This window comes from Perognathus longimembris, chromosome 16 (genome assembly GCF_023159225.1).
Source record: "Perognathus longimembris pacificus isolate PPM17 chromosome 16, ASM2315922v1, whole genome shotgun sequence".
Taxonomy (NCBI): Eukaryota; Metazoa; Chordata; class Mammalia; order Rodentia; family Heteromyidae; genus Perognathus; species Perognathus longimembris.
Genome location: NC_063176.1, coordinates 37,322,871 through 37,349,649, shown reverse-complemented (window position 1 = coordinate 37,349,649; position 26,779 = coordinate 37,322,871). Strand labels below are relative to the sequence as shown.

The 26,779-nt window shown below is 42.4% G+C and overlaps 1 protein-coding gene across 3 annotated transcripts in view; it reads left to right on the top strand.

Moving 5' to 3' along the window:
• The window catches only part of Fam114a1 (family with sequence similarity 114 member A1), a 60,119-nt gene that overhangs the window by 21,764 nt on the left and 11,576 nt on the right, over positions 1-26,779 (top strand). For 2 of the 3 annotated variants that reach the window (XM_048364338.1, XM_048364337.1), the window contains 6 exons: positions 5,822-5,920; positions 6,036-6,148; positions 9,903-10,037; positions 13,833-13,985; positions 19,200-19,323; positions 25,575-25,666. In XM_048364338.1, coding sequence (XP_048220295.1) covers positions 5,822-5,920; positions 6,036-6,148; positions 9,903-10,037; positions 13,833-13,985; positions 19,200-19,323; positions 25,575-25,666 — 716 coding nt within the window. Of the gene's footprint in view, positions 1-5,821; positions 5,921-6,035; positions 6,149-9,902; positions 10,038-13,832; positions 13,986-19,199; positions 19,324-25,574; positions 25,667-26,779 lie in introns of those variants that run through there. The other variant, XM_048364339.1, reaches the window with a different exon arrangement.

The window sequence follows — 26,779 nt, the reverse complement described above, 5'->3', positions numbered from 1 at the left end:
GAAAACAGAGTACTCACAGCAGTAGACAAGCTCTTGAAGGTTTATAAATTGCCTGTGGAAAGTAAAGAAAGAAAATAAGCACATGTTCAATTGCAATTGATTTCCACTCAGAAACCTTGTGTTACCCCCAGGGTAATTCCAGTTGGAAGACAGGAGTGCATAACACATAGTCTTTTAACAAAACACAAAGCTGTCAATGGAGCCCTAAAAATAGGAGCCAAAACTTCTTACAGTTGTTGAAAAACTGCAGTCACAATAGTTGGAGCTATTTAGAATTGGCAAGAGAGTAACTGGAGAATCAGAACATCTGAAAGGAGGTCCTGGATTACAATGAGCAATGTTCCATGAGTCTTAAGGCCTGGGATCTGATCATAAGGGCTAGTCATTTGTCATCAGCAGAGATGGTCACTACTTAGCTATATCATGCACTAACCCTCTGAGTGGCCCAGATTCTTTATTTGGAATAGTGTGCATTGAGAAATTCTAAAGTCTCCTTCAACTTCTAGAAATGATGATTCTATATGGCGACATAGAAAAAGAAATCAATATTTGTAACCACTCTGCCAGATAGAAAAAAGTGCAAAAAGTTGATTGGCTCTTCTATGTTTTCTGTTTTCTCTTTTGACTTACTACTTTGACTCCAAGCTAAGGGGAAATGAGAAGTGACCTTCCAGTTCATATATGATATTTCTCAGCCAAGATTTGCCAGACTAGCCTTCACTCTTGTGTTTGGCCCATCCTAAGATTTAATCATCTACCATCTAGGCCTTTCCATGAGTTCATAAAACGCAATAAAATATGTATTATTGCAGACAGAAATCAGTGTGGAAGATGTCAAAAATACAGAGAAATGTATAAAATTGATGGCAATTTCAAAATGATGCTGAGTGCTAGCTATATCCCCACAAGCATCTTGCATGCTTAACTTATGCTTACATTTATTGCTAAGCTGCATGGTAGACCAGTAATAAAATGAAAGTTGATCATGCTGAAAAACATACAAGTATTCCAAGGTCAAGCCCTGGTAGTAAAACAGAGAAGTTTATTTCTAGATACAACCAAAGGCTTGTATGTTTATTTGAGGCGGTTGTTTTGACAGTTTGATGAATCTAAACATCTCATGCAAGAGGAGTTGAGGTTGGGAGATATGGAATGTATCTTTCTGTGTATTTACTCTTTCAAAATTACCATTCCCCTTTCTCATCATCTCCCAAGTTAGACATTTTTTTCTTTCTGCACATTTCAATAGAACTTTCTACCAGGCCCTGTCAAAAATGATGACAGTGTTTATTGCAAAGAATAGCTAACTTACCAAAATGGCACTGCCATGAAAACTCACTGCTGAGCAAATCACTTCCAGTAGTGCATGGATTCAGTTTAGAAGGCAACATTGCTTTAAAATGGGATGATTCTCTAGAATCATCAGTACAAAAGCCAGTGAGACTGGTACTTGGAGTTTGGCCATAAAGCTTTGCAATCTATACATAGATCTAGGGTTAATGAATTTCTGCTGTGCTATCAGTCAAGCATCTTCAGTTCAGTCTCCTTTGCTGTGAACTGACCCCTGAGGGTAGTGAGCTCACTGCAGAGTAGAAGCCATCTTTATGGAAAGAAAAGACTTTTACAAAAGGAGGGTGACTGGCTCCTCTTTTTCCCTGTCTTGTAGTTTGTTTTGGTTGATCTTGACAACCTCAGCTACATGTTTTTCTAAACATCTGCCCTCCACAACTTCTTTTTGTTGTTGTTGTTATTCAGTACTGGGGCATGCGCTCAGGGCCTGGGCACTGCCCCTTAGCTTCTTCACTTAAGATTGGTGCTCTGCTGCTGAGTCACAGCTACAATTACAGCTTTTTAGTTGCAAACTGGAAATAGGAGTCTCATGGACTTTCCTGCCCAAGCTCACTTTGAACTGGAATCCTCAGATCTCAGCCTCCTAAGTGATCCTAAGTAAGGATCACAGGCTTGAGCCCCTGGTATGCAGCTGCTCTCCACACTTTTTTTCTTTAATTTTTAAGTTTTAATGTTAAGTAGTTGTACAGAAAGGTTTCAATTCAACATATCAGATTATGAGTACAATGCATCTTGATTCGTGTCATTGTTCTCCCTCATCTTTCCCAACACAACTTTTTATATATCTTAAATTCGTTGATAGAAGAGTTAATGGTTTGAAATTGCTCTACATCTAAGATTCACCCAAACAGAAGTGTGAATTGGTACATCTTTCAGAAAAGCACTTAGCACTGTAGTTTATTTCTTATCAGTTGTTCAAGAAAGAATTCCTTGTAACATTTACACACATGCCTAAAATGTACCCTATCAACTTCACCCCCTTGATCACTCTCCTTTACCCACTCCTCCTCCCTATTAAAATGATTTCACCTCATTTCATTGTTTTGTTTTTTTTAAACTCCTCCTGGGGTTTGAAATCAGGGCCTAGGTACTGTCCCTAAGCTCTTCTGCTCAATGTTAGTGTTCTACCACTTGAGCCACAGCTCCACTTTCAGCTTTTTTGGTAGTTAATTGGAGATAACAGTCTCATAGGCAAGAATTTCTTGCCTGGGCTGGCTTCAAACCATGATCCTCAGATCTCAGCCTTCTGAGTCACTAGGATTACAGGTGTAGCCACCAAGGCATGGCTTGTTTCTATTTATTTATTTCAAGCACATGGAAAGATGCAAACCATCTTTTTCTCTAATTCTTAAAACACAGTTGTTATCTCTGGAAAGGGACCAACCCAGATTAAAGGGGACAATAACTTCATGTATTATTTCCTTCTCTGAGCACTAGATGTCAGACTAAGTAAAGTTTTAGAGTTTTTCTTCAAAGTAGGGTGTGGCAGTGTCTAAACCTTACTATGAAAACTTACAGCGTATACACAAATGGAAACGTAACTTTATATTTCTAGTAGAATGCAGTAAAAAGTGCAGTAAAGTGCATGTTAATACTGGGTCTTGAACTAGAGTCTGGGTGCTGACCCTGAGCTTTTTTTTTTTTCCCTCAAGGCTTGTGATCTTCCACTTGAGCCATAGTTCCACTTCTGTCTTTTAGTGGTTAATTGGAGATAAGACTTTCCTGTCCAGGCTGGCTTTGAACCATGATCCTCAGGTCTCAGCCTCTTGAGTAGCTAGTATTACAGCGTAAACCACTGGTACCTGACTAAGAAGTCCCTTTACTAAAATATTAGGAAGAGAACTATTAAAAAAAATATGGTTGGGACTATCATCAGGTCTATTAAACAGATCCATTATTATACATATGTTGGGGATTATTATGGCCTTGGGAAGGCTGCCCAGCTTTGGGACAATGGAAGTCCCTCCCACCTTCTGGCCTCCACCCCTTGGGAGGTGAACACGTGGGTGCCACCATGATGGGGTTGTCCTGCCCACAAAGGGAAGTTTCCTGAGGTCACTTGATGAACGTGATCCCTAGCCTATGACTGGCCCTTTGGCCAGCCCCCTTTCTTTCCCGCCATTACTTCTATATAAGTGCCCTTCCATATTAAAGTCTTTGAGACGCTTCCCACCACCGCAGCGTGTCCCTGATGCCTTCCTTTTCGCCTCCGCCCTTGGTAACATGTGGGGGTCTGGGGGGAGGGGAAGCATCAGCAACCCTTCCTCAACTTAGCACAGGTCCATGTGAGCACGCCTTTGGCCTTCCGGCGGCGGAGGGCCAGGCTGAGTGCTCTTTCATAGAGTTTGTGGTTACCATTCTCCCCGTGGGGGGAGAAAGGGATCGACCAGATCCCACATACATAGGCATCTATAAAGACTTTTTCCCTTCCAAAAATGAAATGATGTTTTGAGAGGCAGATTGTGCGCATATATCCATGATCAGCTGTACTCTAAGATGGCTAGCAGCTGTTCCTCCCTGCAGAAAGAACCAGACAAGACTGGAGAAGGTGGGAGGAGATAACGAACATGAGGTTAATTAAGCCCTAAAACTGTCTTGGGAAGGATATAGTCACCTCTCTCCTGTGGCTTTCAGAAGATTGAGCATCTGGTGTCTTCTTTCCTCCACAAACTCACTTATGCCTTGATTCTGGCTCCCAGAAATCTAGAAGAGGATTGTGGGTTGTGATTCAGATTTAGTCTCCTTTTGGAAAATACATGTGCTTAAACAAATGTTAAGGAATAGGGACTGCATATCTAAGTGAATTAGATGATTATAGTCTATGACTAGAATGTGTTACTGAAACCTCAGTTAAGTTTCCATCAGAAACTAGAAAGCCTTAATTTGAGTTTTTGGTTTAATGGTTCAAATTGAGTCTTAGTTTTAGCAGTTTATTTTTTTCAAGTCACTCAGTTATGAGCTCGAACCCTAGCTGCATAGGATGAGAGACATACTTCTATGTGTAATTAAAGTTGTAAATAGGGGCTGAGGATTTAGCTCAGCGGAAGAGCGCCTGCCTGGCGAGCGCAAGGCCCCAAGTTCGGTCCTCAGCTCTGAAAAAAAAAAAAAAGTTGTAAATATGCTTGTTAGTTTTCAAGGTCATGTACATTGACTGGTGGTTTCCAGTGGATGTAGCTGGTAAACATCAGTGCCATGCTTGTGTTAAGATCTCACTAAGAAGATACTGTTCTTTGGGCTTGGGATTCATCCCTGTTTTTCTCATTCAGGAGATGGAGAACAGGTCAACTGGTCATTTAACCAGTGTTTTCTAATTCCAGATGGTTCTCTAAATTTAGCTCTAAAATCCTACTGTGACATGGAGACCCTGTTTCCTCCCTCCCCCTCCCCCCTTCCCTGGCCACCAGTCTCATCCTCAGAATTAATGTTCTTCAGCCTTGTGTTTTAACAACCTGAGGTCCCTGGAGAAAGCGTTCCTTCTCTCCCTTGAGACCACGAGGGACGCTGAGCTGCGAGGGAGGCAGCCCAGGCTGTTTAGCAGTCAAGCAGCCATGAGGGCTGTCAGTAGCCTCCTCATTCTTTTCTTTTCTTTCTTTCTTTCTTTTTTTTTTTTTTTTTTTTGCCAGTCCAGGATCTTGAACTCAGGGCCTAGACACTGTCCCTGAGCTTCTTTTACTCAAGGCTAGCTAGCACTCTACTACTTGAGTCACAGCACCGCTTCTGTCTTTTGCTGTTTATGTGGTACTGAGGAATGGAACTGAGGGCTTCATGTATGTCAGGCGAGCAACTCTACCACTAAGCCACATTCCTGGCCCTGGGCTCCTCATTTTTTTTTTGGTTGTTGTTGGGTTCAACAAATAGGAACAAGCCCTCCCTCCACACACCTTTTAGGTACCAGGGTTTGAATTCAGGGCCTGCACTACAGTACTCTCTCTGCATGTATGGTTGGTCAGAGCTCTACCACCAGAACCATGCCTCTAGTCCAGTGCTGATTATTTGGGAGGTGAAGTCTCATCGACTTTTCTGCTCAGACTGGGTTTGAACTACAATGCTCTGTGACTTAGCTCCCTTAGCATCTAGGTTTACAGGTGGGACCCACAGGTGCTCAGCAAATCCATTTCTCTGTGAAGTCAAGCACTGGGTTTTAATCAGTGCAGGTGGCAAAGTCATATCTGTATTCACTAATTGAATTCTCCACCATGCCATGTTCTCAGAAACAGGAATCATACCTGCTTGGAAGGAGGTAAAACCTTCAGCCTGGATTGGAATGTTATTGTGTAAGATCCCTTGTCAGAGTTGTCAGGTGACCTTCCTGGTTTTTCCCCCTGACTTTTCTGATTTGGGTACATGAGCTCAAGACCCTTTAGATGACCATTTCTGGTCTGGGATTCTCAATCCTCCCGCTTCAGCCTCTCAAGTGGTGGATTGCAGACATGAAATACTGTCCTCCCCTGCATATTTTGTATCTCTACAGGTCATGGGTTGACAGCAGTCAAGGAAAAAGCAGGAGCTACCCTACGGATTCACAGTGGCAATTCTGGATCTTCTGAAGGGGTACAACCTGATAGTGAACGTGAGTGATGGCTGAGAGTGGGCTGCGTGGGCTTTATTGCATTGTGTACATAATTAGAATGTTCCAAAGTCCAGTCAGCAACACGACCTTTAACAGGATTGTTTCCTCTCCTCAGCTACAGATGAGAGCCCTGATCAGGAGCCTCCAGGGAGCGCCCCCACCTCCCCTTCAGCGGGGTCGGGGTCTCGGGGCATGCTCTCAACCCTCACCAATGTAGTTCAGAACACGGTGAGTCCTGGTGACTTCTACTGTTTTCGTTTGTGTGAAGTTTCCATCTGCCAGTGACCCAGATACATGAGAGAAAAGACAGCTTTGCTCATAGCTTTGCCTGTGGCTTTGCTGTGCTTTCAGCTACAGCACAGGTGAACCTGTGGATCCAACGAAACCAGGGTAAAACGAAATACTGCTCATGTTTACAAGCAAGCAGGCAGCAGAAGGTGCGTTTCCTTCCCAATGCATCCTTCCCAACCACTGGGAGGGCTGCCTGTAGTTCCGGAAGGAAATCTTCGGAACAGCTTGCTTTCCTGGAAGATCTTTCATATCTCACTTCTTTTTTTTTTCTTTTCTATTTTTTTTTTTTTTGGAAAGGCTTTCAATATGTAATCCAGGCTGGTCTCAGACTCGCTACATAGTCCAGACTGACTTCAAACTTAGAATCCTCCTGCCTCAGCCTCTTGAGTGCTAGAATTAGAGACAACACCAACAGGCTCAGCTTTAACCCTCATTGAGGAGGAGGAGGAAGAGGAGGAAAAAGAGGGGGAGGAGGGGGAGAAGAGGAGGCCCATTTTAAAAATATTTGCAAGTAGTTGTACAAAGGAGTTGCCATTTAACAAAGCAGTTTATGAATATAATATATCTTGGTCAGTATCACTCCTTTCAACATTCTCACGCATCCCTCCCATACCCACTCCTTCCCTTGCTTTTCTTAATTTTGTAGGATATTCATTGGATTCTTGTCTACGTTTTCTATCTTTCCACTTGGCTCCACCCCACCCCTTTCAAGGACACACTTCCTGTTATTTTTTTAATGGTTTTTGCCAGTTCTGGGGCTTGAACTTAGGGCCTGGGCACTGTCCCTGAACTTCTTTTGCTCATGACTAGCACTCTACCACTTGAGCCACAGCGCTACTTCCAGCTTTTTCTATTTATGTATTAGTGAGGAATTGAACCCAGGGCTTCATGCCTGCTAGGTAACCACTCTACCAGTAAGCCACATTTCCAGCCCCCTGTTATTTTATTTTGCTGCACTTTGATTTGGCTTTCTAAGGAATTACTCTATTTGAAATCTCCCTTGAATTTACCATATTTCAGTTAATATATTTGCATATAACTGCATGCAGAATTTTATTCTTCCATTAGAAAGAACGATATTGTACAATTTGTAAAAAAATGGAGAGACTTGGAAAGATTATGTTAAGCAAAATATGTCAGAAAGGCAATGGATCCATTTTTTTCCTTATATGTGGAAGCTAGATTTAGCTTAACATTTTTTTCAAAAGGAGTAATAGCTCCGATAGTTTTCTGAAATGTTCCCAGACAATTACTATCAGCATTACTTTCTGCCCTTACTCCCTAATTTCCACTCTTTCTTTTCCTTGCATAACCCCAATTTTATTATCCCTTCAAGTCCCTACCTTCCAATTTGAAATTTTATTTTAATTTGAATCAACTGTTGTGGTGTTGTTTTTTTTAAGCAGACACATAAAGTTTTCTCTCTTGAAGCTTGCTTAGCTGTTTCCGGAGTCAAGAAAAAAAATCATTTATTTTATGTTATCAAGAACTAGCTAGTCAGGTGCTGGTGGCTCATGCCCCAGAAGTAGAACTATAGCTCATGTGGTAGAGTGCTAGCCTTAGGCATATAAGCTCAGGGACAGCACCCAGACCCAAAGTTCAAGCCACAGGACTGGAAGAGGGAGAGGAGAACTAGCTAATGAGTTTTTCTAGAAATATGTCTCATGTCCCATTCATTCATGGAAACTTTAAAGAAGAAATTATTGACTCTCCTGCTGCACCAGTAACCCCCTACCAATGCTGGGCATAAGCTGGCAGTCAAGAGATGGGATCTCTTGCAGGGCAAAGCCAAGGAAACAGACAAGTGCAGCATACTCCAGGAAGAGCTATGGACGAACCGAGAAACTCTTTCTAGACCACGGGGTCAGGGTGTGCCAGCAATGTGGAAAATGATTTGCTCCTTGAGGACCTCTAGTCTGATAAAGAAGAGGCAGCAAATAGGGCTGGAGAGATAGGAGACATATGTAGCAATACTAGTCAAGTATGCCCCAGGGGCAGTTTGTAGGATTGGGGATGAAAGGACGTCCTTCATTATCTCTCTTATGAGAAATGAGTTCATGCCCGGACCCCCCACCCCAGCCTTTTAGGTACAGGAGCCTTTTAGCTGTGCTTCAGCATCTTCAATTTCCTGCCTTCATTAATCAACTTCCTTCCTCCAAGTTCCCAACACCATCACAGACTTGCACTTATACATGGTCCTTATGTCCTTCCTTCTCCCACTTTATTCTCTCCAGTAACAGGATATTAGGGGAAAAAAACTCAAAGTAAGAAAAAATATGAACCAGGTGCTGGTGGCTCACGCCTATAATCCTAGCTGCTCCAGAGGCTGAGATCTGCAGATAGAAGTTCAGAGCTAGCCCAGGCAGGAAGGTCTGTGAGACTCAACTCCAGTTAACCATCAAAAAGCCAGACATGGCTGTGGCTCAAGTGGTAGAGTACCAGACTTAAGTAGAGAAAGCCATACAAGAGTCCAAAACTTTGAGTTTGAGCTCTAGTACTGGCAAACACAAAGTGTGAATTAATGACAAGCCATCATCCTCCCAAAATAGGGACTTTTAAAAGCTTACATGATTATTGATTGGCTTCCAGACGAATAGCCAAAATGAAAATAGCTAATAAAAATATATTAATTCAGAAAAGTTACTATTTAAATGATAATTATGAAGATTAGGAAAATGTATATAGATATAAAAATAGAACATTTTCACAGGAAATGGTAAAAGTATGGATGGCTATGATGACAATTGTACAGTTGGGGTGTGTACTGAAGAAACGTTTTACTTGTGTGTGTGCCAGTCCTGGGACTTGAACTCAGGGCCTGGGAACTGTTCCTGGGCTTCTTGTGCTCAAGGCTAGCGCACTCTATCACTTGAGCCACAGCTCCAGTTCCAGGTTTAATGGTTAATTGGAGATAAGAGTCTCATGGACTTTCCTTTCTGGCCTGGCTTTGAACCTCTCTCCTCAGATCTCAGCCTTCTGAGTAGCTAGGATTACAAGCGTGAGCCACTGACACCTGGCAGTGAAAAAGTTTTAAGAAATATGTGGTTTTATTCATATGAGTAGTTTATGTCAATAATGGCTGTTTTGATTTTGTTAAAAGGTAAACAATGGCCAACAAACATATTTTCAGGGTCATAACTGTATAATAGTTTCCAAAGCTGGAAGTACATGAAAATCAAGCTGTCTTATCATTAATATGTCAATTATATGTGGTTTCTGCTAGTTTCAGAATGTATTCATAAGCCATCTGAAACAGCCTGAGGGTCTTATACTCCAGGGCCCAAGATTAAAGAACTCCCTAAACTAGCAAGAGTATTTGACATTTTAATAAACTGCTCCAAATAATTCTGCTACTTGGGTTAAAATTCCTTTAAGACAAAACATAAGTTAATTTTATGTCATATATACATTTCTATTTATATTCTCAGAGCCAGTAAAATTAATCTCTAATGTGTTTTGGTGTTTTTTTTCCTAAGCATTACTTTTTTTTAATAGTACCGCATGCCCTACAAATTATATAACATGGTTTTTCAAGGAAAAGAAAATAGGATTAAATGGATGATAAATCTCCCAATGGAGAAAAGTGGTGACATTATATTGATTTTAATATTTGAAGGTAATGCCAGTTACCTAGGATTTGCTGAGCACTGCAGAATAGCAAATTGTAAAAATAATCTGATTTCATTGACAGGGCAAGAGTGTCCTCACTGGAGGTCTTGATGCCTTGGAGTTCATAGGCAAGAAAACCATGAATGTCCTTGCAGAAAGTGACCCTGGATTTAAGCGAACCAAGACGCTCATGGCAAGAACTGTTTCCTTGTCCCAGGTTGGACCAGTTGCTTTTGCAACTTTTTCTTTTCAGTTAACAAAATAAATCAATTTTTATTTATCTTTTTGAGTAGGTCATTAAAGCATGTGCTCACATTCAAATGGCATTTCTCAGAGAAGACTTTGGGTTTGAGCCATCAGACTTTGGGGACTCAGAGATGGACTACGTGCATGTCATCTTATCAGCTACCCATGAGCCTTTGGGGGCCATGGGTGGAATGTTAGCATTTGATTACGAAGTATCTGCAGGCTCATAGGTAAAGTTCTTAGTACACAGCTGGTAGCATTTTGGGGGAGGTGGTAGAAACCTTAGGAAGTAGGCTTTAGGCAGGTCCTTGGGGTCTATGTCTTGTCCCGAGCCCTTTTCTCTCTACTTCCTGTCTGCCTGAGATGAGCAGTCCTCTCCTCTACATACCCCCATCACCATATTTGGTCTTGCCTCAGATCCAATGTGAGCATGCGCTGAAATCTCCGAAACTGGGGGCAAAACAGATTCTTTTTTTAAATGAAAAGCCAAATGGCACAAAAATACAGAAGAGAAAAACTTGAGGTTCTGATACATATTTTTCCCAGTCACTTAATGACTCATGGAAGTGAGTGACTTAACAGTTTCTTAGGCATGCTGTTAGTTGTCATCTAGCTATAGGTACAAATGGACATAGCTGTGTATAAACATATAGAACATATAGATATACTTGTCTATGGATAGATCATGCAATATAGAAATACAATGTATAGATGTTGTATATCTCATAATTGCATATGCTGTAATACATATAGATAAGTATATACATGCATATACATACAGATACTTTTTCAATCAAGTGGTAGCATACTAATCATACTGTCTTACACTTTGCTTCATTCATTTAATGCTTTCTTTAGGATCTTTCCATTTGTCCACACCTGAGCATCACACCTGTAACTCATAGGGCTCACCTCCACTGGACCCCCATAACACTACTGACTTGACCTCCTTACAAATAGTGCTTTTCATTCATTCATTCAGCAAATGCATTTTGAATATCTGCCCTGTGCCAGACACTGTTTTTCAGGAGCTGTAATAGATAAGAATTCCTGTCCTTAGGTTTTGTTCTAGAGAGGAGAGACCAACTAACAATCAACATTACCTAGTTTTTGAGAAGATGAGTTGCTGATGGGAGAAAGAACATGAGGCAGGAAGTAAGGGATCAGGACTGTGAGAGGGAGAGTAGTAAGTAGGATGGGGGAAGGGTTTGTGGAAATGAAGACATTTGAGCAAATACTTGAAGGAAGTGATAGTGCTGACCATATAGACACCTGGATAAAGCATATTCCAGGTAGAGGAGGAGCTTGTGCTAAGCTATGAGACAGGAATATCTGGTATGAACATGGACAACAAGGATGCTTCGTGATGGGAGAGGAGTGCGTCAGGATGAGAATTATTGAAGATGAGGCAAAGGCAGATCATGGAGAACATGTATAGCAACCTTGAGTTTTACTGGTAGTAGAACAGCATTCGAAGAGTGACAGGAACTGACTTGTGCTATAGAAAGATCACTGTAGCTACTATGGTGAAAATTGACTGGAAAGAAGGAAGGCCAGGGCCAGGGAGGCCATATAGAGTGGGAATCAGTTTTGAGTCCTCCCAGAAGCTGTTGGTGTGACCTAAACAAGAGATATGGGTGGCTCAGAACAGAACCGTGTGGAGGCCCTGCAAGTACCTGGTTGTGACACAATTTGAAAATAGATGCAGGCTTGCTGATGAAATGAACACAGGCTGTGACATGAAGGAGCATCAAGATGGCTCCAAGGTCTCTTCAGAGCAGCTAGAAGGTGCTGTCAACTGAGATAAGAAAGTCTGTAATATTTCTCCTCTGTATGCTAAAGGAATTGTGTCAGCTTTCTGTTTCTGTGACAAAACACCTGAGGTAAACAACTTACAAGGAAGGAGTGTTTATTCATGGTTTCAGTTCGTGGTCATCTATCACCATTGCTTTGGGGCCGTATCAGAACATCATGGTAGTGTAACAAATCTGTTCACCTCATAGAAGCCAAGAAACAGAGAGAGAGGAAGTGGCTAAGATCTCAATATCTCTTTTGTTCAAGGACATACCTCCAATGACCTAACTTCCTCCCACTAAGTCCTATCTTCTAAAGGTTCTACCTCCTCTCAGTAGCACTACAAGCTGATGACCATGACCATGGCTTTGATACCTGCTCCTTTTGGGCTCACTTCAAATCTAAATGATGGCAGGAATCTATGACCACAAAACCAGAAATGTTCATACATGTACTACCCAAGTTTCTCATTTTCTATCCTAGCAGCACAGGGAACTTTTTCTTTTCTTTTCTTTTCTTTTTGAGAAACACAAGTACAGGATGGTTCTCAGATAACTGATTAAGTCTCCACAGCAACTCCCTGTCAAGGATTCTCCCACTCAACCATCACTCCCTGCTATTTCAGCCCATCTCCATTTTATCTTCAGAGGGCAATGGAGCTGGCATCCTTTGGCAAGAGGATTATTCTCCAGGTAGCTCTGATTCCATGCTCCACTTTCAAATGAAGCCTAATTATTCTTTTTCATTCCATCTCTTCTTCTCTCTATCCAGAAGTACCCATTCAGAGATGGAGGCTAGTGTGGGGAAAGGCAGCAACCTCAGGGTCATTTTGCTTCTTTATGACCCCATCACCACACCTTGAGATGAGTACAGTAGTCCAGTTTCATTACAGGTTTTCAATCTTCCTGGTGACAGTTTTATTGAGTTGTTTTGAGAAAACCTTAAAATTGAGAGTCTGTACTAATTTCGTCTTAAACATAGACAAGAGAGACAATTCTTTGAATAGCCCAGTGGGTTCTTGGCTAGCAATCTCAAGAACCTCCGAGAAGAATAGGGCTGATTGTTTTATTGGCACACAAAAAACACCAGCCTCTGTTCTTGGATGATCTTTCCCGTGACCTTGTGGTATTGCCCAGGGTATTTAAGGTCTCTCCACAGATATTAAAGGACCCTATAAACTTTATGCCCCAGTAAACTTAATGAGAAATCACATAAAGGATGCTTACAAGCCAAGAAAGCAAGTACAGAAATTGGAGAGTGACTGATAGACTTGCATTTCTTTTGTTGCCTTTTTATTTAAATAATGGGAGAGGCTGGTAGTATAGCACAGGGACAAAGTATTACTAGATATAGAAGTTTTGCTTATTTGCCCTGCAAAAGCACCAAGAACATGTAATGGCCATGAGCATGTGATAGTCATGAGCATAGAAACATGAGCATACAAAATTGAAAATGAAATATTATGTAAAAATTATCAATAGCGTTTATCAAAAAAATTCCAGAAATTTGAGGTTAGAGGCATTGCTCAGTTGATAGAGCACCAACCTGAGCAGAAACATTAGGTATCAAGTTTGAGTCCCAGTCTAGGCCCTAAAAGAAAAACAATTTCCAGAAATACCAAAGTGGCCAAAATCTACCCTTCATAGACACAAAGTCAGTCATTTCTATTATCCGTGGAGGGGGGAAGGACACTGCTCATTAGGCTTGAATTCAAGGCCTGGGCACTGTCCTTGAGCTTCTTTTGGTCAAGGTTAGTGCTCTACCACTTGAGCCATAGCTTCACTTCTGGCTCTTTTGGTATTTTTATTGGAGATGAGTGTCTCATGGACTTTCATGCCTGGGCTGGCTTTGGACCACAGTCCTCAGATCTAAGCCTCCTGAGTAGCTAGGATTACAGGCATGGGCCACTGGCACCCAGCATGGAAGGGAGCTGGTAAGCATACATCTAGTGTGTAATCATATATTTCTGCAGATGTTAAGGGAGGCCAAGGAGAAGGAGAAGCAGAGACTGGCACAGCAGCTCACTGTGGAGAGGACCGCCCACTATGGGATGCTGTTTGATGAATATCAAGGTTTGTCGCACCTGGAAGCCTTGGAAATTCTGTCCAATGAAAGTGAAAGCAAGGTACATGTGCTCCCGTCACTTCAATGACATGTTTAGTAGTTGTTTCCTTAGACAGGAGAGGAACTGGGGCAAACAAAGAACAAATCTCATTCCTGGAGTGTCATATGCCTGGACTAAGGTTACCAATGCTGTGTGCACATCCTGATGACTCCTCCAGCTGTCTATAGTTCCCCTGTCCCATGCCAAGCTATTACCCAAGCCAGCCTCAGGGCCAGCACAGGAAGGATGGCCACTCCCCACCTCCACATGGTGCAAAAGGCTGTTCTAAAGCGGGGCTGTCACACTGCTGACTCTCTGCTCCTCCTGGGTGATATGTTCTGTCCCATAGCTTCATTGCTACCTGCTGGAAACAGAGCAGCTGATGTTTCTTTTAGACCATGGAACTTTAATATTTCTTTTCATGGATTGTATTGCTATTTATTTAGCCATCTTGTTGAAAATACCTGGTCCATAAAAGGCAGCATTGCCCTCCTGAGAATTAGTTTTATTTGGGAAGGAAAACCCAGCTTTGCCTGGTGGCCCTGCCCATTCACTGCCATTGACAGCGCCCTCTAGCTGTGAACTCAGATGGTAGAAGGGGCCAGCTCTCTGGGTTTCTTGTTCATTTGTTTGTTTATTTATCTATTTATTTATTTATCTATTTATTTATGGTGCTAGTCCTGGGGCTTGAACTCAGTGTCTAGGCACTGTCCCTGAGCTCTTTTGCTGAAGCATAGCTCTCTACCATTTGAGCCACACCTCCACTTCTGGTGTTTTGGTGGTTAATCAAAGAGTCTTGCAGACCTTCCTGCCCAGGCTGGCTTCAAACCAAGATCCTCAGATATCAGCCTCCTGCATAGCTAGGATTACAGGTGCCCAGCTTCTGTGGGTTTCTTTTTATCTCATTGATGAGGACTCCCTACTCATAGAGTATTTGCCTCCACAAATTCTACCTCTAAAAACCACACCCTTGGTGGTTAAGCAACCCCAGGAAAGCAAAACATGAGTCACAGAAGCCAGCCCATTTAGATGACATTTTTCTTAAAGGACCTACAGAGGTAGGATGTGTTTATTTAACAAGCATCTACGTGGCACTTTTCTAGGCACCACTATAAGTACTGGAAAACTCGTCTCATTTGCCTGTGCATAGTTGTCGTCCTGACTCCACTCTGGGCTGGTTTTCCAATGGAGGCCCTGGGAAACCTCTGCATATCCTGCCAGCAGGGCATGACCAGCCTAGTAACTCTCTGCAGAGAGACAGGAAGGTGAGCTTAGAAATAAGCCAGAGAATGGAAAAATAACTTTTGATTCCACCTGAGCTTTGTCTCTTACATTTAGATTTGGGGGACATTGAGCCATTCTTTTTTTTTTTTTCATTGAGCCATTCTTGATGCCTACTTAGTCAGGGGAGATCACCACTGATCATAACACATGGCTAGGTGTCAGATCATACAGAGACCCCCTTCCAGGCCCCAGAATATTGATCAACACATTCCTATCTGTGTAGGTCCTGTTTGTATGTGGATGCCAATCCTGGGGTTTGAACTCAGGGCCTAGGCACTGTCCCCTGAGCTTTTATGCTCAAGACTAGCATTCTACCACTTGAACAACAGCTCTACTTCCAGCTTTTTGTGGTTAATTAGAGATAAGAGTTTCACAGAGCCAGGTGCCAGTGGCTTACTCCTATAATCCTAGCTACTCAGGAGGCTGAGAGTTGAGGATCCTGATTCAAAGCTAGTTTAGGCAAGAAAGTCTGTGAGACCCTTATCTCCAGTTAATCACAGAAAAAGCCTGAAGTGGCACTGTGGTTAAAGTAATAGAGTGCTAGGTTTAAGCAAAAGGAAATCAGGGACAGAGCCCAGGGCCAGAGTCCAAGCCCCAAGACTGGCACCAAAAACAAAACAAAACAACCCCAAAACAAAAAACAGCAAAATAAGGTCTCATTGACCTTTTAGGATCAAGTTTCAAGGCCAGTTCCATCAAAAAGTTAAGTAGGCCCCATCTCATCAAACAAAACTGGTATGGTAGGTTCCTAATGTCAGCTATGCAATAAGCATAGGTAGGAAGGATCATGGTCTGAAGTCAGCCCCAGGCAAAAGCATGAGTCCCTATCAGAAAAAATCATCTAAAGTAAAAAGAGATGGATGTATGGCTCATGTAGTAGAACTCTTACTGAGCAAGTACAAGGTCCTGAGTTCAAACTCCAGTACCACTAAATAAGAAAGATCTCAGTTATGAGACAGCTCTAGGCCCCTGAAAAGAGTCACATAGGACTTACAATACTGGAAAGCAGATTTAATCCTTGGAGAGTGTGTTAGATAGCTTTCCAATAGAATAACAAATACCAACGAAAATCAGGTTACAAAAAGAAAAGGTTTTAGTCCATGGTTGTATTTTTAAAATTATCTTTAAATAGTTGTACAAAGGAGTTTCCATTTAACAAACCAATTTATGAATACAATGAATCTTGATCAATAGTACCCCTTTCAACATTTTTCACCCCCCTTCAACCTACTCCTTCTCTTACTTTTCTTGATTTTGTTATATATAAAATGGATTCTTGATTGCATTCTCCTCTCCTTTCCTACTTCATTTGTCCATCCCTCTCCCCTTGGCTCTACCTCTCCCTCCCCTCTTGCAGATATCTGTAAAAATGGTCTCTTGTCAAGATGATGTACAGAGGGGTTACAGTTATATAATAAGGTAGTGAGTACGTTTCTTATCATACTTGTTACCCCTTCCTCATTTTTCTCCAACTTTCCCTCCCCCTCAGCCACCCCTCAAAACTGTATAGTTAATTTCCAAAATATTGTCTTGTGAGTATCACTGTTGCATTGGTTCAACCTTTGTCCTTTGTCTCACCATTATGATGTTCCCCTTCCCTTCCCTAATTCAGATAAATGTATATACAATATCAAGTCTATCAAAATCAAATACAATGACAACAGGGGATAAACTATAGGAAGGACAAATGAAATAAAACAGAAAAAATTCACATAGTATATTAAAGTAACAATGAAAAACCTCTTTTCATATCTTGGAGTTCATTTCACTTAGCATCATCTTATAGAATTGGTTCCAGTCCAGAATTCGCTGACCCTGTTGCTTTTAGGCCTGTAGTGAGGCAGCACCTCATGGCAGGAGTATATAGTAGAACAAAACCACTCTCCTATGTCTATAAAATGAAAAAGGGTAGGAGGAAGAAGACATAGCCCCATGTTCCCCTTCAGCACCTTCATCTGACGACCTGCCACTAGGCCCCACCTCCTAAGGTCCCACAGCCTCCCACTATGTCCAAGAGCCAAGCCTTTAACTTGTAGGCCTTTGGGGGACATTGCAGATACATACTAAAATAGAAGGTGCAGTTCCTCTGCACAGTGCTTCCATAAGCTCTGATTCTTTCCTCACCCTGGAGGGTTTTTTTATGGTAATCACAGAAAGGAATACAGAATACTTTAAAATTGATATTAATAGTTACTGGACACTGCAACAAACAGTCCTAAAAATATATGAATGAAACCAGAAGTCGTTTTTCCCTCCTGTGACAGTGCAGGGCAGGGGGGCCTGACCAGCAGGCAGCTTTCCAGCACTGCACTCAGGAGCCAGGCTCTGTCCATCTGTAACTCAGCTAGATCTCTCCTAAGTGCATAGGTCTCTAACATGAATACAAATGGAGAGCCAAACTAGGCCTACCAAGTGCACCAAATAAAAATGCATGAGGAGGGCTGGGAATATGGCCTGGTGGTAGAGTGCTTGCCTAGCATTCATGAAGCCCTGGGATTGATTCCTCAGCCCCACATAAACAGAAAAAGCCAGAAGTGGTGCTGTGGCTCAAGTGGTAGAGTGCTAGCCTAGAACAAAAGAAGCTCAGAGACAGTGCCGAGACTCTGAGTTCAAGCTCTAGGACTGGTTAAAAAAAAATGCAGGATGATTGTTGTAGATATCTTCTGTAGTTAGGAGCCACATGTGTAGATTTCAAATCACAACAAAGTTAGAGCTTACATATACAAATGATAAATATGTGAGGTATTGGGTATGTGTATTAACATGAGTGAATCATCCCACAATGTATACAACTATCAAAACATCACACTGGATCACTAGATAAATTTAACTTTTGAGCTAGGCACCAGTGGCTCATGCTTGCAGTCTTAGCTACTCAGGAATCTGAGATCCAAGGATCATAGTTTAGGGGCTGGGGATATGGCCTAGTGGCAAGAGTGCTTGCCTTGTATACATGAGGCCCTGGGTTCGATTCCCCAGCACCACATATACAGAAAACGGCCAGAAGTGGCGCTGTGGCTCAAGTGGCAGAGTGCTAGCCTTGAGCAAAAAGAAGCCAGGGACAGTGCTCAGGCCCTGAGTCCGAGGCCCAGGACTGGCCAAAAAAAACCCAACAAAACCCAAGGATCATAGTTTGAACCCAGCCCAGACAGATAAATCTTAGAGACTTATTTAACTAAAGATAAGAATCTCACAAATCTTCATACCTGGGCTGGCTTTGAACCATGATCTCAGAACTTAGCCTTCTGACTAGCTAGAATTATAGGCATAAGCCACTGACACCTGGCTTAAATTCCTATATTCGGTCCCCAGAGCAACCTTATACAATAAATGCACTATTCAGGTAAAGAAACTGAGGCATAGAAATGCTAAATAAAATTTCCATGGTCCATAAGGGTCTTGTAGATTTCCCTGCCCAGGCTGGCTTTGAACTGAGAGCCTCAGATTTCAGCCTCCTAAATAGTTAGGATTACAGTTGTGAATCATTAGTGCCTGGCCCAAAGTGTGTTTTTAAACATAATTAAAGAGCTGCCTCCACCATTTATTTAGCATCTACTGTGCATACTTTCTATACCTACTATATACAAATAATCACAATGACGTATGGATTTTGTTTGAGGACTGGGAAAATTGGCCTGGTCTGGTGGCACACACCTGTAATCCTAATATTCTGTAGCCTACGCTGGCCTAGGCTACTTAGGGAATTCCAGGAGAGTCTGAGCTATGTGGGAAGAAGCTGTATCAAAATCAAAAAGACAAAGGCTTGGGTTGCTTTTGTAACCTGCCCAAAGCTGCAATGAGTAGTAAAGTCAGCATCCAACACAGCATTACCTCCCACACCACAGTGTCATCTGAGTCTGGGTGTTGGGGGAACCTGGAAGCCACTGTATGTAAACTTTATTAATGAGAAGAAAAGATGACAGTTTTGCTGACCTAGATCTTTTATTTCAGGTTCAGTCATTTTTAGCATCACTGGATGGAGAGAAGCTGGAACTCTTAAAAAATGACCTAATTTCCATTAAAGACATCTTTGCAGCAAAAGAATTAGAAAATGAAGAGAACCAAGAAGAGCAAGGTAAAGGAAAACAGCTGGCTAAATATTATTGGCATGATCCTTAATGAAACTGCTGTTCATCAGCACAGCCATTTGAACATGGTAGCATTCTTTAATTCAAGTGCTCCTCCCTCGTGCTTCCATAATACCCTGTGCGCCTGTGCTGTGCTTACAGGAGCTGCCTGAGGTGATTTATGACCCTCATGCTCCCTGGTGGGGAACTCCTTTCTCTGTCCTGCCGGATCCCTGGCATGTCACAGGCAGGCACGCAGGCGTATGGTTGAATGAGCAAAGCATAGTCTACTGGGTCCTAGATGACTGCAGCTTTATGTGCCATTGTCTCATTTTATCTGCATGTGGAAGCTGTTTCGTGTGATTAATAAGAATGCTGGACAAGTCCTACAATGGCTTTCTTTGTGAAGTTTTCTCTTATGCAAGCAATGGGGCTTGAACTCAAGGTCTTGTACTCTTGCTTGGCTTTTTTTCACTCAAGTTTGGTGCTCTACTACTTGTGCTACTCCTCCACTTCTGGCTTTGGGTGATTAATTGGCAATACAAATAAATCTCAGACTTTCCTGTCTACTCTGGCTTTGAACTGCAATCCTCAGATTTCAGCCTCCTACGTAGCTAGAATTCCAGGCATGAGCCATCAGCTCTCATCCATTTTTCATATCCGTGTGTGTGTGTGTGTGTGTGTGTGTGTGTGTGTGTGTGTGTGTGTATGCGTTTGGGTGTATTTATAAATGTCTACACTGCACCTCAAAAAGTCTAGTTCTAGGGCTAGGGTAGACTGCCTACTAAGCATGTGTGATACCCTGGGCTCAATCCTCACTACCACCAATGAAAGAAAAGAAAGTGCTGTTCTGACAAAGATTGTGCCATTCTCCCACACTGCACAGAGCATGCTCTAGTTGACACTCCCTGGAGTGATGCAGGTGCACATGTCCTGATCATCTTCCCACTTAGAATGACCCTCTTCCCCCAACAAGACCAGAAACTGTTAAGAAATGCATAGTTCCTTATGTGGGGAAAAGATAGGCGGCATGGTTTGCTCTGGGTTGTTCATGTGGGAGTGGAAGAAAGTTAACTTTACCTGGCACACACAGAGTAACCTTTTGTTGTTGTTGGCCCTGGGGCTTGAACTCTGGGCCTGGGCACTGTCCCTGAGCTCTTTTTGCTCAAGACAAGTGTTCTACCACTTTGAGCCACAGCTCCACTTTCCAGTTTTCTGGTGGTTAATTGGAGATCAGAGTCTTACGGACTTTTCTGCCCCAGCTGGCTTCAACCATGATCTCAGCCTCCTGAGTGGCTAGGATTACAGGTGTGAGTCACCAGTGCCTGGCTGGCGTAAGTTCTGACTCAGGTCATAGCAAGCCCCATACCACAGGAGTTTGGGATAGGCTGCACTGAAAATCCCAGCAACTACAGACACAAGGCTAGCTTCTCTTTAGAATGCAGGAAACACCCCAATTAGCACAGCCTCACACTCTCCTGCTGTAATGGCCTTGAACAAGTTATAGAATTTCTGAAATTCACTATGTATTCCCTTATATTATGACGACAGTGATGTGCATGCCCAAGGATGAAATTAGCTAGCATTGTAAGAACATGCGTTACAGTGCCTGGCATGCCGAACTGCTCAGAAATGTTAGCTATTTATTATTTAGAGTGCTATTGCTATGCCAGGAAGATGGAAATCTGTAGCACATATTTACTGTTGGACATGCTATGACTACCATTCAAGAATCATAGTAATGTGCATTAACTCTCCAGTCACTGGAAGTGTTTTGTGGCCAAGAATGTTACACAACTATAATCAAAGCTCAAAAACAAGAGTTCAAATGTTTGGGCCTTGATGCTCAGAGCAGAATTATTGTAAGCATTTATAAGCCCTTTTAGACCTTTACTGACCTTCTCTACCTTCCCCTTAATGAGATTTGTGCACTTTGCATCAAGACAGAAGAATCAGTTATACTGAAGCACAGATAGGGATCGGGTGTAATGGTTTTCAGTATAAGTATGTTTCTACAAAAGTCACAAAAGACAACAACCTTGTCTTTTGTTTTTCTAATGAATAAATTAAAATATTGTCAGAGGCCGCTGATGTTTTCATTGGGGACCCAAGATAAGATCATCAGCCTCCCCTTCCCAGACCAACAATCAACCAAAACAATCAGGCTGTTCCTCTTTAAGTTTCATGATGCTTGTGGTAAACCTTGTTTCCTCTGAAGGGTCAACAAATAGGATTAAAAGAACTCCTAAATTCCTCCTGGCCCTAAAGACATACTACAGATGATGTGTTCCCATTTTACAGCTTCTGTAAGTTGAAAATTTAAAAAAAAAAAAAAAAAGCTCAAAGTGGTGGCTCACACTGTAGTCCTAGCTACTTAGAAGGCTGAGATCTAAAGATCATGGTTCAAAGCGATCCTGGACAGGAAAGAGTCCATGAGCCTCTTATTGCTAATTAACCAGAAAAAAAAACCACACTTAAGGAGTGGCTCAAGTGGTAGAATACCAGCCTTGAGTTAAACCTGAGTTCAAGCCTGGTACAGAAACACACACACACACACACACACACACACACACACACACACACACACACTGACATGTTCAACATCATGATTTAAAAATGATAAATTTGTCTCTTTAAGTGACAACCTCTATTATCTCCCATATGTCCATTTTTCTCAGCGTATTTCCAGATTGTCAAAACATTATTAATTTTAATTAATATAATTTAATAAGTAAATGTCATTTAGACAAGGAAATGCTGGAAGAAATGACAGCGATCCTGTCATTTAATCAACCCAATTTGAGGGCTCCAGGAAGATTGTTGTGTTGCCTAAAAGCTACAGAGAAGAATCTTATCATTGGAGTGAGCAGTAAAATCAAGGAGCAAAGTTCTAGGAGAAACAAGAATTTTCATCACATTTATTTTCTTGTAAGCACTTACATTCCTAAAAGCCTCTAACAACTAAATAGCATTCCTAAAAGCCTCTAACAACTAAAAAAATTATTTGATAGCCTCAGAAAGTGTAGTAATCTGTCATTTTTAGGTAAATTTATTAACAGGTTCCTGTGCATTGGATAATGTTAGCAAATGGTAATTTTTCATCCTGCTATGGCTCTCTAATTAGGTTTACTTGGCTGGAAGGAGATGTTTAAAGGCATTTCCTACTTTTATTGCCTCGGGGAAGACCTTAGTCATATGTACAGAATTCTCCAGAGTTGCACTAATAACTTCTGGTGCAACATTTTACTATCATCTGTTTTCATCTACTCCCAGTTTTCTTTGTGATTCTTTTGCCTAAATTATTCACTAGAAGTTACTAATTTATGTTTTGTGGGATCAAACACACCTTTTATTTGTTTGTTTATGCCCATCCTTGGGCTTGAACTCACGGCATGGGGTGCTGTACTTGAGGTTTTTTGCTGAAGACTAGCACTACTCTACCACTTGAGCCACAGCTCCACTTCTAGATTTTTTTTTATTATTTTTTTTTTGGCCAGTCCTGGGCCTTAGACTCAGGGCCTGAGCACTGTCCCTGGCTTCTTCTTGCTCAAGGCTAGCACTCTGCCACTTGAGCCACAGCGCCACTTCTGGCCATTTTCTGTATATGTGGTGCTGGGGAATTGAACCCAGGGCCCCATGTATATGAGGCAGGCACTCTTGCCACTAGGCCATATCCCCAGCCCCCACTTCTAGATTTTTGGTGGCTAATTGGAGATAAGAGTCTCACCGACTTTCCTGTCTGGGCTTGCTTTAAACCATGATTCTCAGATCTCAGCCTCCTGAGTAGCTAAGATTACAAGTATGAGCCACCAGCACCCAGCTAAACACACATTTTACAGCTTCTACTCATGTCTAATCTTTCCAGATATATTTAATCTTCCTGTAGCACATATGAATTTATTTACATAATATTTCCACATCTATAAAGCTGTGCAATGTTTGTTGTAATGTTTTGTCCTTCTGAGAACTCTAAAGAGGAGATGGGGAGATTTTACAACCCTCAATTTACAGCGTAGGATGTGGGAGCTAAGGAAGCCTTGTGGCTGCCGACCACACTAGCCGCCTGAGCAGTAGTGAACAGCAGTGGGACCCACACTTAGTAATCCCAGTCAGGGTTTCTTCTGGTCTGTAACACTGCCTCATATAGGACAAAAAGGACCAGGCCATTTCCTAATGAGACCTTGTTGGTGCTGCTCAGGTGTGCCTGCCCCTACCTGAGGATGAGCCAACTCAGGTTGGAGCTGCCTACCCCCTCCTGCTCTTCCTTCGTGAGGCTAATGAAATCTCTTTCTCAGAGCCTCTGTTCCAGCATCACCTCCTGCAGGAAGCCTTCTGAACCCCCTCCAGAGAATTAGATTTGTTCCTGTAAAAGCCCCTGAAATCACAGCACTTATCCCTGTGGGTAAAAACAGATCATTTTGGATTTGTCATAAGCCAACAAGTCATCTCCATCTAACGCAATGCACGTGCCTGCCTTTCTTTCCTGCTGCCGCACTTGCCTCTTTTCCATCCCTTCAACTTGCCAGCCACATCCACGCCCCTCCTGGGCTTTGCTCTCATGATGCTACTTCTGGAAGGCTCCTTCCCCTCACTTATAGTTAGCTCTTGGCTGTCCTTCACCAGATCATTACTTAAATGTCACCTTTTTATCTTTCCTCCTATCTTAATCTGTTCAGGATAATATAACAAACCACCATTCGCCATGTAGCTTATAAACAACAGGGGATCACCTTCGCAGTTAAGGAGGCTGTGACGTCCGAGACCAAGTGCTCGCAGATCTAGTGTCTACTGAGTGCCCGCTCTGTGGACATTAACAGCCCCTTCTAGCTGTGAGCTCAAATGGGAGACGAGGCCTAAAAGGGCACTAATCTCACTGTGGAGGCCTCCATGCTGATGACCCAATCACCTGCCCCCAAAACCCACCTCCTGAAACCATCTTCTTGGTGTCTGGGAATAACACAAACATTCAGACATATTTAAATTTCTAAGCCCCAGCTCTACGGATTCTCTCTCCTGACTTACACTTCTCCATAAAACTTACTACTTGACCATGTATGCTTTTCTTACCCTTTTTGCTTATTAACCTGTTTCCCTTATGAGAGCAGGTAAGTTACAGGTAATAAATAAACTTATCTATGTCAAATATTTTGAAGAAAGATGTACAAAGCACCCTGGTTCTCTTCATGAGCTGCCAATGAAACATTTTATCAGAACAACTGAATCTAGCCTCTCCGGTGCAATATTTCCCACAGGCTTAGTGATAACCTCACTTCCTGCCACCACCCAGTATTTGCTTCTCAGAGGGGTTTGAGATCAGATACTCAGTCCATGTTAATGGTTTGATTAATTATTGTTTCCCCCACAGGGTAATTAACCCCCTATGGAATCAATTCCTTAGCAACTACAGAAACTTTTAAAATGGAATTCCCATTTAGACTACCATTTTAGATGAAAATGCAAAAAATAAGATTGTAGCTTTTAAAGATCTGGGTTGCCCATCAGTGATTTTTTTTTAATTTTATAATACATATTAATATATATTATGTAATTTAACAACAAATTACTGATTCCATAAATATTCACTTTATCACTTACTAGATTCCAGGCACTGTTTTAGATGCTCTGGATTTCTATCTCTGTCCTTCAGTAGCTTCTAGTCTGAAAAGAAGGCAGCTCATTAAGAAGTATTGCCAGACCAGTCAGGTATCCTAGGAAACCTTGGGAAGTTCCTCTCAAGAGATGATGTTCAGTCAGATGGAACGCACCCCACTGGGACCAATTCTGTGTGCTCAGCACTGTCTCTGTGGACACAGAAGGGTACCCCGGGACTCATCAAGGTGCGATGAATCACTATGAATCATAAACATACTCTATGTCATAAATATAACACTCCCCTATATCAGCAGCTGGGCAAAGGTCATTTATTTTTTTAAATTCCATCATTAAGCAAACATCCACTGATCACTGATAGCTGAGCAAGACAAACAAGCGTCCTCCTGCCCTTTTGTTAACCCAGGCCAGCCTTAGAGGTGTCTGCAGCCAGGTCTCAGTTCTCACCCCTCACCCAGCCACTGTGTGCCACCTCTCTGCTGTACTGGCATTGGCCAACATCTTTCATTGTTCGTGGCCAGAGGGCAGACTGCCACAGCACCCCCCCTTAGTCTACCCACCTGCAGCCTAGAAAATTGGGGGCAGCTGCCATATTCTGAAGGATGGAAAATAAAGCACACCTCTTACTTCTTTTGTGTTCTATTTCTAGGCCTAGAAGAAAAGGGAGACGAATTTGCTAGCATGCTTACAGAACTTCTCTTTGAATTACATGTTGCAGCCACGCCTGACAAACTCAATAAGGTCAGCACCATCTGATTGTGTCTTTGGTTTTAAAGAGGGCTGGGTGGTAGGGTTTCCTATCATTTCAAAATCCAGAGACCCAGTGGGCTGGGGATATGGCCTAGTGGCAAGAGAGCTTGCCTCGTATACATGAGGCCCTGGGTTCGATTCCCCAGCACCACATATACAGAAAATGGCCAGAAGTGGCGCTGTGGCTCAAGTGGCAGAGTGCTAGCCTTGAGCAAAAGGAAGCCAGGGACAGTGCTCAGGCCCTGAGTCCGAGGCCCAGGACTGGCCAAAAAAAAAAAAAAAAAAAAAAACTCCAGAGACCCAGGTGGCACAGGGAAGAGAGGTGAGCTTGAGGAGTAATTAAGATTAGAAGAGGCAATATAATGACATGCCATAGTCAAGAATATTCAAGATAGTCATGAGACTTGCCCTTTGCAATTTTACTGGTAATTGCCTGGTGACCTTGAACGAGTCACTTATCTGTTCATGGCAAAATAAAATGTTCCACAGAGTAGCTGTTATCTGCAACATAGGGGAAGGAAGAGGGGTTCTGAATCACCAAGGGACTTTTTCACATCCTCCCCACCAAGCCTTTTAAAGAAATATACCAGAATTAAGCAGAGAGACAGAGAGAGAAGGGAAAATAAAAGGGAGAGAAGGGAAGGGGCAGGGGGAAAGAATAAAGGGAAGGAGGGAGGGAGAAAGGAATGGAAGGAGGGAAAAAGCAACAACCAGGGAAACCATACCTCTCCCATCTGGGCTACTACAGCTACAGCATGTCTGAGAACATCCCAGTATTAACAGTCTTTGTTTCTCTAGTAATACCTCAGTAGGTTTTGTAGGTGAGTACAAGGTCTTGCTGTGGGATTTATAACGAGGACACTGGTCATTCCTTATCTGAGCAGTGTGATGTCCTGCTCTTTTTCTCCCTCCCCCCTTTAGCCTTTCAGTTTCTTAGTGACCAATATGTGTGAGGACAGGGCAGAGGGAGGTCCGAGGTGGTGAGATGAGTGATTTCTTTCTCTCTCTTAGGGGTCATTGATGCTGGTGGGTCAGTGACTTGAACACAGAGGGAAATTACCTAATCCATCTCTCTACAACCCCTGCCACTGCGGGGAGGGACCC